The sequence below is a fragment of the Ostrea edulis genome, chromosome 2, assembly GCF_947568905.1.
Source record: "Ostrea edulis chromosome 2, xbOstEdul1.1, whole genome shotgun sequence".
Classification (NCBI taxonomy): domain Eukaryota; kingdom Metazoa; phylum Mollusca; class Bivalvia; order Ostreida; family Ostreidae; genus Ostrea; species Ostrea edulis.
In genome coordinates this window covers 18230574-18244660 of record NC_079165.1, presented here as the reverse complement: position 1 = coordinate 18244660, position 14087 = coordinate 18230574, and the positions used below count along the sequence as shown (strand labels likewise).

The 14087-nt window shown below is 35.6% G+C and overlaps 1 protein-coding gene across 1 annotated transcript in view; it reads right to left on the bottom strand.

Moving 5' to 3' along the window:
* The window catches only part of LOC125678099 (dynein axonemal heavy chain 8-like), a 281238-nt gene that overhangs the window by 169875 nt on the left and 97276 nt on the right, over positions 1–14087 (bottom strand). The window contains exons 20-26 of the mRNA XM_056156251.1: positions 12306–12425; positions 10253–10406; positions 9672–9867; positions 6443–6551; positions 6155–6323; positions 4928–5127; positions 2239–2365 (exon numbers count right to left, since the gene is read on the bottom strand). Of these exons, the coding sequence (XP_056012226.1) occupies positions 2239–2365; positions 4928–5127; positions 6155–6323; positions 6443–6551; positions 9672–9867; positions 10253–10406; positions 12306–12425 (1075 nt within the window). The remainder of the gene's footprint in view (positions 1–2238; positions 2366–4927; positions 5128–6154; positions 6324–6442; positions 6552–9671; positions 9868–10252; positions 10407–12305; positions 12426–14087) is intronic.

Below are 14087 nucleotides of genomic sequence, written 5' to 3'. Positions count from 1 at the left end.
ATTTTCCTATACTGGCATTGTCTGTCTTGTCCCTATATTTTGTCCATTTTTACCAACTATTTAAATTATCATTACATTATCTTAAGGTTGGGGGAATTTCCTCATAGTTTATAGGCTTTAAGATTGTGTAATAAATTCGTAAAGCATAGTTAATCTTATTTTCATTTCACATTTTCTCTAAGATGACTTTTTCATCTCCTTAATTTGAAGAATTCTTGTATGATTCGAAATATAATTGAAGTTTTATATTCTAATGATATTAACTTACATTGTATATTGGATGGGTAGCTCAAAGGTTAGATCACTTAACTAATTATGAAAGGGTCCTGGGTTTGATCTCTGATTATAAATCCAGAGATTTCTCTCTCCTTCTTTGCTACAATAACTTTTAGTAATGTCCATATGAATGCAACCTTCTGTAATACATAAGAACTGTGTTTACATTTTTACTTGCAACAACCAGGAACTATCAAACTATGCTGACTCTAAAATAGTCATGGTAAGATACCCTAATTTTTTTGTACAAGCAAGATAGGATGCAAGTGAGTTGTTTCACAAGTTGTACATGAAACATGAAATATTATATATATATCACTGAAAAATGTCACGCATGTCCTTAAAGGACACATTGCATGTTTCTAAACTTTAACTTTTTCAGCAAAATTAATTCATTTCATGCCTACTTAACTTCACTTAACATGTGTTTTAAATGAAACAGTTTGCGTAGTTTGAAAGTGATGAAATTCAAATCTTGCGATATGCATATTTTCTTCGATATTTTACTCGCCATTATCTGTGACATCATATGCGACCTCGAGCGAGAAGATTTGAAAACAGTTGTTAGCCATTTCATAAACAGATTAGATTGAATTGACAAAATAACCAATTATCACATTAACGACTTGTAAATAACACTGCATTAGGGTGTTTTGTGCCATTTAAGGGTGTACTTGCTGTCACTAGAGAGGATTTGGACTGTGTTTTTTTTAATTTTCGAAAGAAGGTATGAGGGACAAGAAGTGAATATTTTTTGTCGGCACAACAACTTTGCCATAAAAAACCAGTAGAATTTGTCCCTGTACTTTTTCAAACAAGCACTTGGACAAAGACGTAGATAAACTGCGAGAAAATGGTTCTATCAAAGCTATGCACTAGCTGTCACATATAGGCCTACGGTAGGCCTATATGCTTTCCATTCTGCTCTCAAATTCAATACACACTCGCACCAACTGACCTTCACCTTGTAACAACATATAGGCAGAACTTGTGCTCGCAGTTTCTACCAACTGGTAGTTTTAAAAAAGAAATTTAAAGATAAAAGATAATTGAACTTTCAATTATAAATAATAAAATATTGTATTTCCCAACTTTGAATTGAATTATAATGCTTTCATTTCTTTTAAGGAAAGTGTACGTAACAACAACAGCACGCCGCGCTCCCACTTCCTAAGTAACAACGTGTAGATAAAAAAAATAATGATTAATAAAACTGCTTCAATAAAATAATTTTAAAATATTGTGATTTTCACTATAAATTTGATCATCCATCCCCCCCCCCCCCCCCCAATGCACCCGTGACAGTAGGCCTATAGTTGTCAATGATACGTCATCGTATCATAATTTAGGCCTATCTAACTTATCCAAAAATAAATTTAATAATAATTGCACTGTTTATTTTAGAAAAGCAACAACGCTAATTACAGTTGTTTACAGAAATGGCATTACCAAATAGTGTTTAGACAGTGATCCCATGTAAACATTATTTACTGCAAATGCAGATTTCATAATCGCTTTCCTCGCTACATTTGGGTCGCTATTTGTATGCACTGGTGGCTAAAAGATACAAAACTCGGGAAATTTGTCAACATCGAAATAAATGTTATCCATGGTAAATAAATTAGGCCCCTAAAACTTGAGTTTTCAAAAATATCTAACACTACTTTTACAACAAGTTGATCAACGAAGGTTGCATATGACGTCACTGTACCACGTGACTACCTATCTAATTAACTAGGCTTTTTGAAATCGGGGCTTAGATTTAAGTCCGTATTATGGCTAATTATCGCAATACTTCAGCGAACGAACTATTACAATTCATTTCTATAAGCATAAGGAAGACAAAATGCATATAATTCTGTATACTTAGAAAACACGAGATGTGTCCTTTAATGTCTTTAATTATGAAGTGTGCAATCAATACATTCACAGTTAATTGTTTATTTGCTACAGATGGTCTACCTGGAAACAATTCAATTGGACCAACAATCTCAGATGCCTGGATGTCATCTATGTTGTTCTCAAGATTTTTGAAGATTGTGCATTGGGCCTTGAATTCAGAGAGTATTGGTTCCTCCATCATAAATTCCTAAAATACATAAATTCTCCACATCACAACTACAGAAACAAGAGGCCCATGGGCCGTACTGCTCAATTGAGCCAACTTGTTCTTTCAGAAAAATGGCTTAACTTTGGTGCCCCTAAACAAGCTAAAACACATTATTGGCACAATCATTATCTGCCAACTACAAAACTGACTCAGTCAGAAAGGGCCGCATCAAGCTTAAGTCATGCATTACATGTACCAGTGCAACTATACAAAATTCATCAATGTTCTTTTCCCAGATCTGCAATTCCATGTTAATCTGCAGGATCAACAACATTAACTTTGCATACAATATGAAAGCTTCAAGTGTAGTAAACTTAGTAGGAAGGTCTGCTGTAATTTTCATTGACCTTTGACCTCATGACCAAAAATCTATAGGTGTCTTCCTTTAATGGTTAATTACCTAAAGTCCTTTGCATGAAACAACTTTTTGTGAAAAATGTTCCAGATATTGAGTCACAACGAAAGTGATGATGGACAAACACACAGACAGACACTCATAATCTATAGGTGTCTTCTTTTAATAAACAACTGCTTTTCTCTAGAATATGAAAACTGTATGTTGAAAACTTTTCAAGATATTTTGTCACAATGGAAATATATTAATCTTGGATTGGGGGTCTGCTGTGACATTAACCGTTGGCCTCATGATGCCAAGATAAACAAGAGGCCCATGGGCCACATCGCTCACGCAAGTCACCTTGGCGCATATTTTAAGATTTTCACTATAGATTCGCATGTAAAACTTTGATTTCAATTGTGGCCCCAGCCTACTCTTGGGAATCAAGATTTTTATAAACTTGAATCTGCACTATGTCAGGAACTTTTCATGCAAGTTTCTACTTTCCTGGTCCAGTGGTTCTTGAGAAGATTTTCAAAGATTTTACCTATGTATTCCCATGTAAAACTTTGATCCCCTATTGTGCCCCCATCCTACCCTCGGGGGTCATGATTTTAACAAACTTGAATCTGCACTATGTCAGGAACTTTTCATGTAAATTTGTACTTTCCTAGCCACTGGGCTAGAAAGTACAAATTTGCATGAAAGGTTCTTGAGAAGATTTTTAAAGATTTTCCCTATATATTTGTATATAAAACTTTGATCCCCTATTGTGGCCGCATCCCAAGCCCGAGGGTCAAACTTTTAACAAACTGAATTTGCATTATGTCAGGAAGCTTTCATGTAAATTGCAGCTCTTCTGTCTCAGTCGTTCTTGAGAAGAAGATTTTTAAATTACCCCACCCTATTTTGGAATTTTTGTGATAACCTCCCCTTTGAAGGGGGCATGGCCCTTCATTTTAACAAACTTGAAAGCCCTTCACCCAAGGATGCTTTCTGCCAAGTTTAGTTGAAATTGGTCCAGTGGTTCTGGAGAAGAAGTCGAAAATGTAAAAAGTTTACAGACGAACAGACGGATGGAGGGGACAGATGATGGACAAAAGGCGATTAGAAAAGCTCACTTGCGCTCTCAACTCAGTTGAGCTAAAAAAGAAAAGTTTGTGTTGAAAACGTTTCAATGTATAATGTCACAATGAAAGCAAACACACAAAATAAAGGACTGCTATGACCTTGCCATCATGACCTCAAAATCACTGGGTGTCTTCCTTTAATGATAAACAACACTTACATAAAATATATACAAGCTTTATATTGGAAACTATTCAGGATACTGTGTCACAATGAAATTGATGCTGAACAGATGGGCAGGTGTAATTCCTACAAAGGTTACACATTTTTCAATGCACACCCCACAATAATTGGTGTCTTTCTCTTTTGGTCAACTCCTTCTTTATAAAAATTTGAAATTGTTACCATGACAACTGTTTAAGTCATTGCATCACAAAACACATAAAAACATAAATACAAACAGAGTGATATGACCCCAAAATTCATAGGTGTCTTTCTCTCTTTGTAAAGTATTTCTGATCTTAATATATTATAGTGAAAACTGCTAGAAATATCACTTCATAACAAGTGCTGATAGACAGATGGATAGATAGATGAACAATGAGATCAACAAGTCTCCAAAACAAAGATATATCATCATAAATAAGATACATGACATTTCTGAAATGTTGAGATTAAACTGTCTTTGTATCATGCACAACTTTTCCATCACATGAATCAAGCATACTTTTGTACACTTTATATGAGGACCAAAACATTGTTACAATCAATCAATCACTGACTATGACCTTAACCCTTGACCTTTCAACCAAGAAATTAATAGCAGTCTTCCTGTTAGCTGGGATTGTACTGGACATCAAATATATTTTCACATTTCAAAATTTTGTCTGTGATCTCACCTGACCTTTTGAAACAAAAAATATTCTTCCTCTTTCAATTTGTTATCATCGTAGGAAGTATGATACCAATATCTAGAATTTCCTGACACAAACAAGCACATATGGGTAAGTTATCACACCCCTTGCAATCATGTTGTAAGGGGATAATAAATCCAGAGACAAAAGTTTAAAATTAAACTTTGTAGTTCATCGAATAGCTGAAAAAAATAAGTTTAGAAAATCAAAGCAACATCAAACCTTTACAGCTTCAACTCTATCATGTTTCCACAGGAAGGAGTAATCGGAGTATCGCTGTAAAGCTTCTGATACTTCTGGTTTCATTGAGCCAAGAGCAGAAGACATGATCACCACATACTTAGAAACATCCTTGTTGTCCACTATGCTCTTATAATAATGTTTTAAAGGCGTTTCAAGTTGTCTCAGTGAGTTGTGCGTATCTACAATATGAACGGGAAAAAGTATCAAACAGAAATTATATAGCTAAACTATCAACTCCACAGGATATATCGATATATAAAGTCTATAATCATGCTGACAAGTATTAAGTGTCAGGCATAAATATTCTTAAGGTTTTTTCTCTAATCCTGATTCCTCAAACTTAAATCAAAAGCTATTCAACGTCTTTAAAGAATCAGAAATGAAACTAAAATTTAGTTAGAGTTTTTGTACATCTTTATAAATTTTACGTTTCAAGTGGTTTCTTTCTGGCGACACAAATAGATGAACATATGGAAAACCTGTCACACGAGTATATCGCTTCTGTTTTAGCATTCCAGTGTTGTAAACTATAAGTATTCACAAAAGTTATGCTAAATTGACATACTTTGTTGAAAATTGTACTTTTCAAGCATTTATCAATTGAAGTGCCAGCAAAGGTATATGTTGCATTTCGTTGATTAGCATATCCTTAAAATGCACGTTTGTAGTTTTCAATGAATCAACGAGTACTAAGTAGAAATGTAAGGAATCAATTAAAGGAAGATTATAAATTTATTGATATATAAATATCGATATCAATTTTAAAACAAGTACAAGAATATCACTTCATAATATGCATGAATTCGTTATAAGTGTGTTTGTTATTAAGCGTGTTTCACTGTAATCCTTTTTTTCCTCATGCTTATCTTTTGAAAACCATGCAGTACATGCAAATCAATTATTCACTGTACGTATTAGCTAATTTATGATTACCACCATGTACTGAACAAAAATAAAACACCAATAACAGTTGCGGTAACAAATTGCACAAATATTAGAGGTAGCCTGTAGTTACAAATTTCACAAATAGGGTGGCCTGCAGTTATAGATTTTACAAACCAGCTTAGAATATTGCTCCTCATACAATTCCGTTCACTGCTGTCACATAGTAAATATGATTAGCAACTGGTCAGATGATGAATGACAATAATAGATATCATATGTTATGATTTTAATGGCATATCTATGATAGTGGTGTGAACATACCTTGGCCTGCACCTTGAACCATGGCAAGTGAGGGCTTTTTTGAAATATGCCGTACATATTGTTTTTCTCGGTCTTGGTTCCATTGGTAGACCCCTTTGCTGATATCCAACACTAGCTGAGTTGCCCTGTTCAGTGCTGTTTGTATGTCCTCTACACTGGGCCGCATTACCTGCAGTCAGATTAAGTTAAACGATACAATAACATACACAATACCATAATACAACTCACCTATGATAGACATATTAAAATAAGGAATATTAAAATAAATTTTATTTATCATTAACTTACAACATTTGGTATGGCAAGGGCTATATCTGCTGTAAAGAAAGGAACTCTGCTGCCATCAGTTGTTCCTCCTACACCTTCATCAAATTGCATCAAGGTAGATCGTCTGCCACTAAGAATACACATTTCAATATTCATCTAGACAACTAAATACTTGTTACGAATACATTTTAATTCCCATCTTTTCTGCAATATGGACTTTTTTTTCCATGAGAAAGGATAAGGGGATGGGGGTTAGGAGCAATTTTTAAACAAGTGGACCATGGGTCACATTGCTCACCAGAGCTATTTCAATTTCCCATGTTAAAACAAAATCTCTTCCCTTAAAATCTGAGGTCATGGTTGAACAAATTTGAATCTACCCTACACTTGATCAAATGTTTGCATATTCATTTGATAAATTGCATATTTGTGGTTCTTGAGATGATTTTCAAAAAGTTTTCCTACAAATTTGTATGTAAATCTTCAAACTCTTAATGTGGTCCCACTTTTGGCTCCAGGTAATCCCACCCTAGCTTGGAGACTCATGGTTTCAATAGACTTTAACCTTCATATACAACAAGAGGTACTGTGAGCAATGCTCACTAAGAATACCCCCCGCTTACCCCAATCTCCCAAAGGGTGTTGGTAATAGGTAAAACTTCAGTATTATGATCCAAAAGGTATCTAGGAACACAGCATCTCCATGCGATAAAAAAAGCCATTAAAGAATTTAAATGGAAACCATATTGCTACTTCGATATCCAGTGCGCGTGACCTTTGACCGTTTGGCCCCAAAATTGATAGGGAACATCTTCATCCCATGGGTAGTCCATATGTATGATATGGTGACTGTAAGTGGAAAGGATAACGCTTTAGAGCTCGGAAACCATATTGCTACTTCAATGTCCAGTGCGCGTGACCTTTGACCTTTTGACCCCAAAATTGATAGGGAACATCTTCATCCCATGGGTAGTCCATATGTATGATATGGTGACTGTAGGTGGAAAGGATAATGCTTTAGAGCCCGGAAACCATACTGCTACTTCGATGTCCAGTGCGTTTGACCTTTGACCTTTTGACCCCAAAATCGATAGGGAACATCTTCATCCCATGGGTAGTCCATATATATGATATGGTGACGGTAGGTGGAAAGGATAATGCTTTAGAGCCCGGAAACCATTGCTGCATATATCTACATAATGTAAATCTTTGAAACCCTATTGAAAAACAGTGGAATTCTGGTATCATATTTCTCATAATAAAATTACACAATACCAAAGTCAACGTACAATGTAATAAAAGTTGGCTGTAAAATCAAACATAAACATCCCTTGGAAACCATATTCTCCACAATGGGAAAGATAGAAGGGGATGTGTTTGTGGTGAATACTTCTTTATTCTGTATCCTTGTTTTAAAGACTTCAGCAACTGCATTTATTTATGGCTTAGATATTTTAAACGTCCATATTTCTTCATGTCCTAATCCTCTCTTTTCTTTATTACTAGTATAGGATGCATACATTTCAAAAGACATTGGTTATCTACATCCGTCTTCACCATTTCTTTAACTTTCCCTTCCTTGCATAATGCACTCAAGACCCAATTCGTATTCAATATTTGTACATACATCAAATCGTAAAGAACGATACTGTATAGGGGAATAATTTCACGGGTTGTATTTCCATTTTAGACACGTTCGCGGGTTCATAATTTTGCGGATTCAAATCACTATAAGCTCCCCCCCCCCACCCCCCTTAAAATTATTATGTATTAAAGAATAATAAAAACAAGAGGCCCATGGGCCACATCGCTCACCAGAGTCACCTTGGCTCATAGTTAAATATTTTTCCTATATATTTGTATGTAAAACTTTGATCCTCTATTGTCGCCTCATCTAACCCCCGGGGACCATGATTTTAATAAACTTAAATCTGCACTATGTCAAGAAGCTTTCCTGTAAATTTCATTTTTCTTGGCCCAGTAGTTTTTGAGAAGATTTTTAAGATTCTCCCTATATATTTCAATATAAAAACTTTGATCCCCTATTGTGGCCCCATCCTATTCTCGGGGGCCATGATTTTAACAAACTTGAATCTGCATTATGTTAGGAACCTTTCATGTAAATTTCCACTTTCCTGGCCCAGTAGTTTTTGAGAATAAGATTTTTCAAGATAACTTTGATCCCCTATTGTGGCCCCATCCAACCCCCCGGTGGCCATGACTTAAACAAACTTGAATCTTCACTATGTTTGGAAGATTTCTTCTAAATTTCAGTTCTTCTGGCCCAGTGGTTCTTGAGTAGAAGATTTTTAAATGACTCCACCCTATTTTTGCGATTATCTCCCCTTTGAAAGAGACATGGCCCTTCATTAGAACAAACTTGAAAGCCCTTCACCCAATGATGTTTTTGGCCAAGTTTGGTTGAAATTGGCCCAGTGGTTCTGGAGAAGAAGTTGAAAATGTAAAAAGTTTACAGACAGACAGACAACGGACAACAATCAGGTGAGCTAAAATTCTGGAAAACTGTTTGACCTACTTTTAACCCTAAAGTAAATCACATGCACCAATCCAGCTAAAATGTTACCAAATTTCAAAACTGTACATGCATCAGTTATAGAAAATGGTCTGGAAAATAGGACGACATACAGACAGACAGCATCATAACATAAAATGTCCAGTATAAAAATGGAGTGCATGTTTTTGCTAATGAAAAAGGTGAGATTGTAGAGTCCACTATTTTGATATTTCATGTATTCAGTTTGATGCTTATAGGTTATATCAATGTGACGTTATTGAATACACGGTACAACAAACAAGTTTTACACACACATAGAAGAGGGTCAACTTGTCTGTGCATCACCATCTTTGTAAGCAAGTATATCTATCTTGAAGCCCAGACAATTGCCTTTTTGTTGAATGTCAACATCAGTCCTTCATAAATTTGTTTGTAACATAGGACTGATTTTCACAATAGCGAAATAAAATTATCAGTTACTGAATTTATTGTTGCATTAGCAAAACACAGAGTAAAATCAGTAGGGAATATCAAAGAAAACCCATAAAATAGGCCTATACACTTAACTGGCTTTTAAGCCAATACACAATATCTAATCATGGCTAACAATAAACTCAAGCACAAGTTTAGGTTGAGGTACCAGAGTTTGAAATGCATATAGTGTACAAGCATTCCATATCCTTGATGGCAAGTTATTAGGTCAATCAATACTTTCTGCAGGACAGTTATATTTACCCAGAAAAGAATCTCCTCCTCAGCATGTCTAGAGAGTGTCTGGTTGCCTTCAATAGAGACTCCACCAGTCTTTGATTGAAGAACTCCCTAAGCTCATCACAGGCTTCCCGAATGTGTTGTTCATCTGTCACATCAGTTTCTTCACATACTGGAGTTAAATCTGACCCAGTTATTGCTGATAACTTTGCAGAAACAGCTGCAATATATGCAATTTCAATGACTAAATAATGTACCAATGCACCTAAAACACGATATGGTTATAATCTGCCAATTATACATTCTCCCAAATGAAGGTCTGGCTGTAGTGGGATTTTTCTGTGTCCTACTATTTTCCCCCAACATTAATTAATCCCCTTGCACAAAATCCATGCCAAAAAAATAATGAGATCACAAGGACTAATTTTGAACTAACTTGAATCCCCTTCACCCATGGATGATTTGTACCAAGTTTGATTGATATTGGCCCAATGGATGGTTTTGGAGAAGATGAAACAGACAGATGACAGACAAAATGTGATCAGAATAGCTCATTTGGGAAGCTCAGGTGAGCTAAAAATGCTATATACATCATATCAACTTACATATTGTGTCTCCTCTATCTGTGTTTTCATCAATTTCTAACGAGCACTGTACCAAATGTGCTCGGTGTAAAAATATTCTGACCAATTCTTTTACTGCATCCTCTACCACTTGGCTCATTCTGTTTATCTCCAGTGCCATTTCACAAGAATATTTCTATAAATACAGTTTGTATATAATCATCAGATACTGTGTACAAACACATTTTCACTGCACTTTACTTAGTACTTTCTGTTTCCATCATGACTTTACACACACTTTGTCTACTAGATGTCCCAGAGTAAGGAAGAAGCTTTTGAAAGATTACATCTTTTCTTAGGTTCTATCCCTCAGGCCACACCAAATTTGACAAAAAATGGTAATACACTCAGAGAAGATAAAATATTTAAAATTTATAATGGACGACAAACAGCAAACCATCAACTGCAACATGACTAATGTAAGACAGCACATGCTATAAAATAAGACAGCAAGTGCTATAGAGTAAGACAGCACATGCTATAGAGTAAGACAGTACATACTATAGAGTAAGAAAGCAAGTGCTATAGAGTAAGACAACAAGTGCTATAGAGTAAGACAGCAAGTGCTATAGAGTAAGACAACAAGTGCTATAGAGTAAGACAGCACATACTATAGAGTAAGACAGCACATGCTATAGAGTAAGACAGCACGTGCTATAGAGTAAGACAGCACATGTTATAGAGTAAGACAGTACATACTATAGAGTAAGACAGCACATGCTATAGAGTAAGCCAGCAAGTGTTATAGAGTAAGACAGCAAGTGCTATAGAGTAAGACAGCACATGCTATAGAGTAAGACAGCAAGTGCTATAGAATAAGACAGCAAGTGCTATAGAGTAAGACAGCACATGCTATAGAGTAAGACAGCAAGTGCTATAGAGTAAGACAGCACGTTATAGAGTAAGACAGCAAGTGCTATAGAGTAAGACAGTACGTGCTATAGAGTAAGACAGCACATGCTATAGAGTAAGACAGCACATGCTATAGAGTAAGACAGCAAGTGCTATAGAGTAAGACAGCACATGTTATAGAGTAAGACAGTACATACTATAGAGTAAGACAGCACATGCTATAGAGTAAGACAGCAAGTGCTATAGAGTAAGACAGCACATGATATAGAGCAAGACAGCACATGCTATAGAGTAAGACAGCACATGCTATAGAGTAAGCCAGCAAGTGTTATAGAGTAAGACAGCAAGTGTTATAGAGTAAGACAGCAAGTGCTATAGAGTAAGACAGCAAGTGCTATAGAGTAAGACAGTACATGCTATAGAGTAAGACAGCACATGATATAGAGCAAGACAGCACATGCTATAGAGTAAGACAGCACATGCTACAGAGTAAGCCAGCAAGTGCTATAGAGTAAGACAGCAAGTGTTATAGAGTAAGACAACAAGTGTTATAGAGTAAGACAGCAAGTGCTATAGAGTAAGACAGTACATACTATAGAGTAAGACAGCAAGTGCTATAGAGTAAGACAACAAGTGCTATAGAGTAAGACAGCAAGTGTTATAGAGTAAGACAGCACATGTTATAGAGTAAAACAACACATGTTATAGAGTAAGACAGCAAGTGCTATAGAGTAAGACAGCACGTGCTATAGAGTAAGACAGTACATACTATAGAGTAAGACAGTACGTGCTATAGAGTAAGACAGCACGTGCTATAGAGTAAGACAGTACATACTATAGAGTAAGACAGCACGTGCTATAGAGTAAGACAGTACGTGCTATAGAGTAAGACAGTACGTGCTATAGAGTAAGACAGCACATGCTATAGAGTAAGACAGCACGTGCTATAGAGTAAGACAGCACATGCTATAGAGTAAGACAGCAAGTGCTATAGAGTAAGACAGCACGTACTATAGAGTAAGACAGCACATGCTATAGAGTAAGACAGCACATACTATAGAATAAGACAGCACATGTTATAGAGTAAGACAGCAAGTGCAATAGAATTCTGAACTGAAGGAATTTCCATTGCAGTAACTGCTTCACAAATTTTATACCATAGCACAACTACTGTCTATGTTACCTCTGTCTTCTGAAGGAATTCCGAGACAGTCCATGGATGTCTCTCTGGTAAGTCACACAGCAATGTTTCACTAATCTCTTTTAACATGTAGTCAATCCTCGTCGTTTTAATGTCACAGATCTGTTTCATGAAATAAAAAGAGAAATGTAAATGTATACATCTGGGTAAGTGTATGTTTCTTTTAGTTAATTTTTATTACTTATGTGAAGTGTAACAATCACCCATCCAAGTATTGGTCACACTCTCCGTTATTCTACTTGCATGATCAAGAGAGGGACTCTAAAACATCAAAAGAAAAGCTAGCTCCCTAGCAAAGCAGTATAGCTCCCTATATACAGTTTGCTACACTTCCCCTGCTCAGGGGTCTAGAATTACGCTTTCCCGTTGCCAGGGGCAAGTGCAATGTCATCTCGGGAAACAGACCTAGAGTGATAAACTTACCCGCACGGGAAAGTAATAAACTTTTGAATGAATTTTTATTAAATTTAATACTGACCACATTAGATTATCAATACAATTACAAGAATGTCACATCTTCATGATCTAATGTTAGTAAAATTATCTAACTAAGCAAGTACTTATTTCACTACCGGTAGTAATGTTGCTTATCTAATATCAAAACTAATCCGGATAACCCGCAGAATTCCGGATTGACTACTTGCACACTACGGTGTATGAATGTGATTACTTTCAGTTTGTTTCTAGTTGTGATTATTATATTTATGACTTGATATTTCAGCAGAATAATGAAATTTACAAACAATTATGACCTCTTGTGTTTTTGTGAAAGAAAAATAATAACTATTGTAAATAATGCTAAGTTGTCTTGTCTCCTTCTAAAGTTTAATTTATGATATCAATTAACTTATTTTAATGAAAATGTGAAAAAAATGAGTTTCTTCCAATTCAAATGGTTTTGCTAAAAAGGTGCTAGTACTGGAAATGAGAAAGAGGCAAAGGAGGCACTGAAGACAAAAATGAAACTAAAAGTAAACAAGTAAAGATAACATCTATGACAAAAATATTTTTATTTTTGGGCAAGTGAAATTTGAACTTGGCCAAGTGTATTTCTAAGTAGAACTTGTCCGTGGGCAAGTGACTGTGAAAAAAAATTCTAGACCCCTGCCTGCTCAGGGAAGCTTCAAGTTCTCTCTGAATTTTTGGCACCTCTTTCGGAACGGCATCTGCAATTCCCGACGACAACCACCTTTTATTTCATTTGTAAAATATTTACAGCCTGTATCAAACTGGTATATTCTGCTTTACACAATACTTTTCCCGTCAACCTATATATTTCAGCTGAATAATACCATTCAAACTTTGCTTTACATTTGGCATGTCTGCAATGTTGTTCATTTATCATAATGCTTAATGCTTAACAGGTCATAGAAATGCTTTGAAGATTGTTCAGATCTTAAAGCGCAAAGGTGATTTGAATTGTTGCATAGTATGTAAACATAAATCTTCAGGAATTTTGGATTGATACATCGAAAGCAAATTTTTAAGATCAAAGGTCAATAAAATTTCCTCAGACTGCACAATTTTAGTGGGTCAGCTGCCGATGTCAAATAAATAAAATTTCTATATGGCCTAACATGCAAGCTTCAAAATAACACCTTTCAAGGAATTCTGGGTTCGGCCCCTAAAATTGCATGTCCCAAATACTGTGTTACCTCGTTATAAGCCAGCTTTTGTCCCAGCCTACTTTGGCGTTATATTGAGGGTGGCATTATAAGGAGTTAAGTCATTTTAGTTCCTCGATTTGCAAAAAAAAAATGGGGT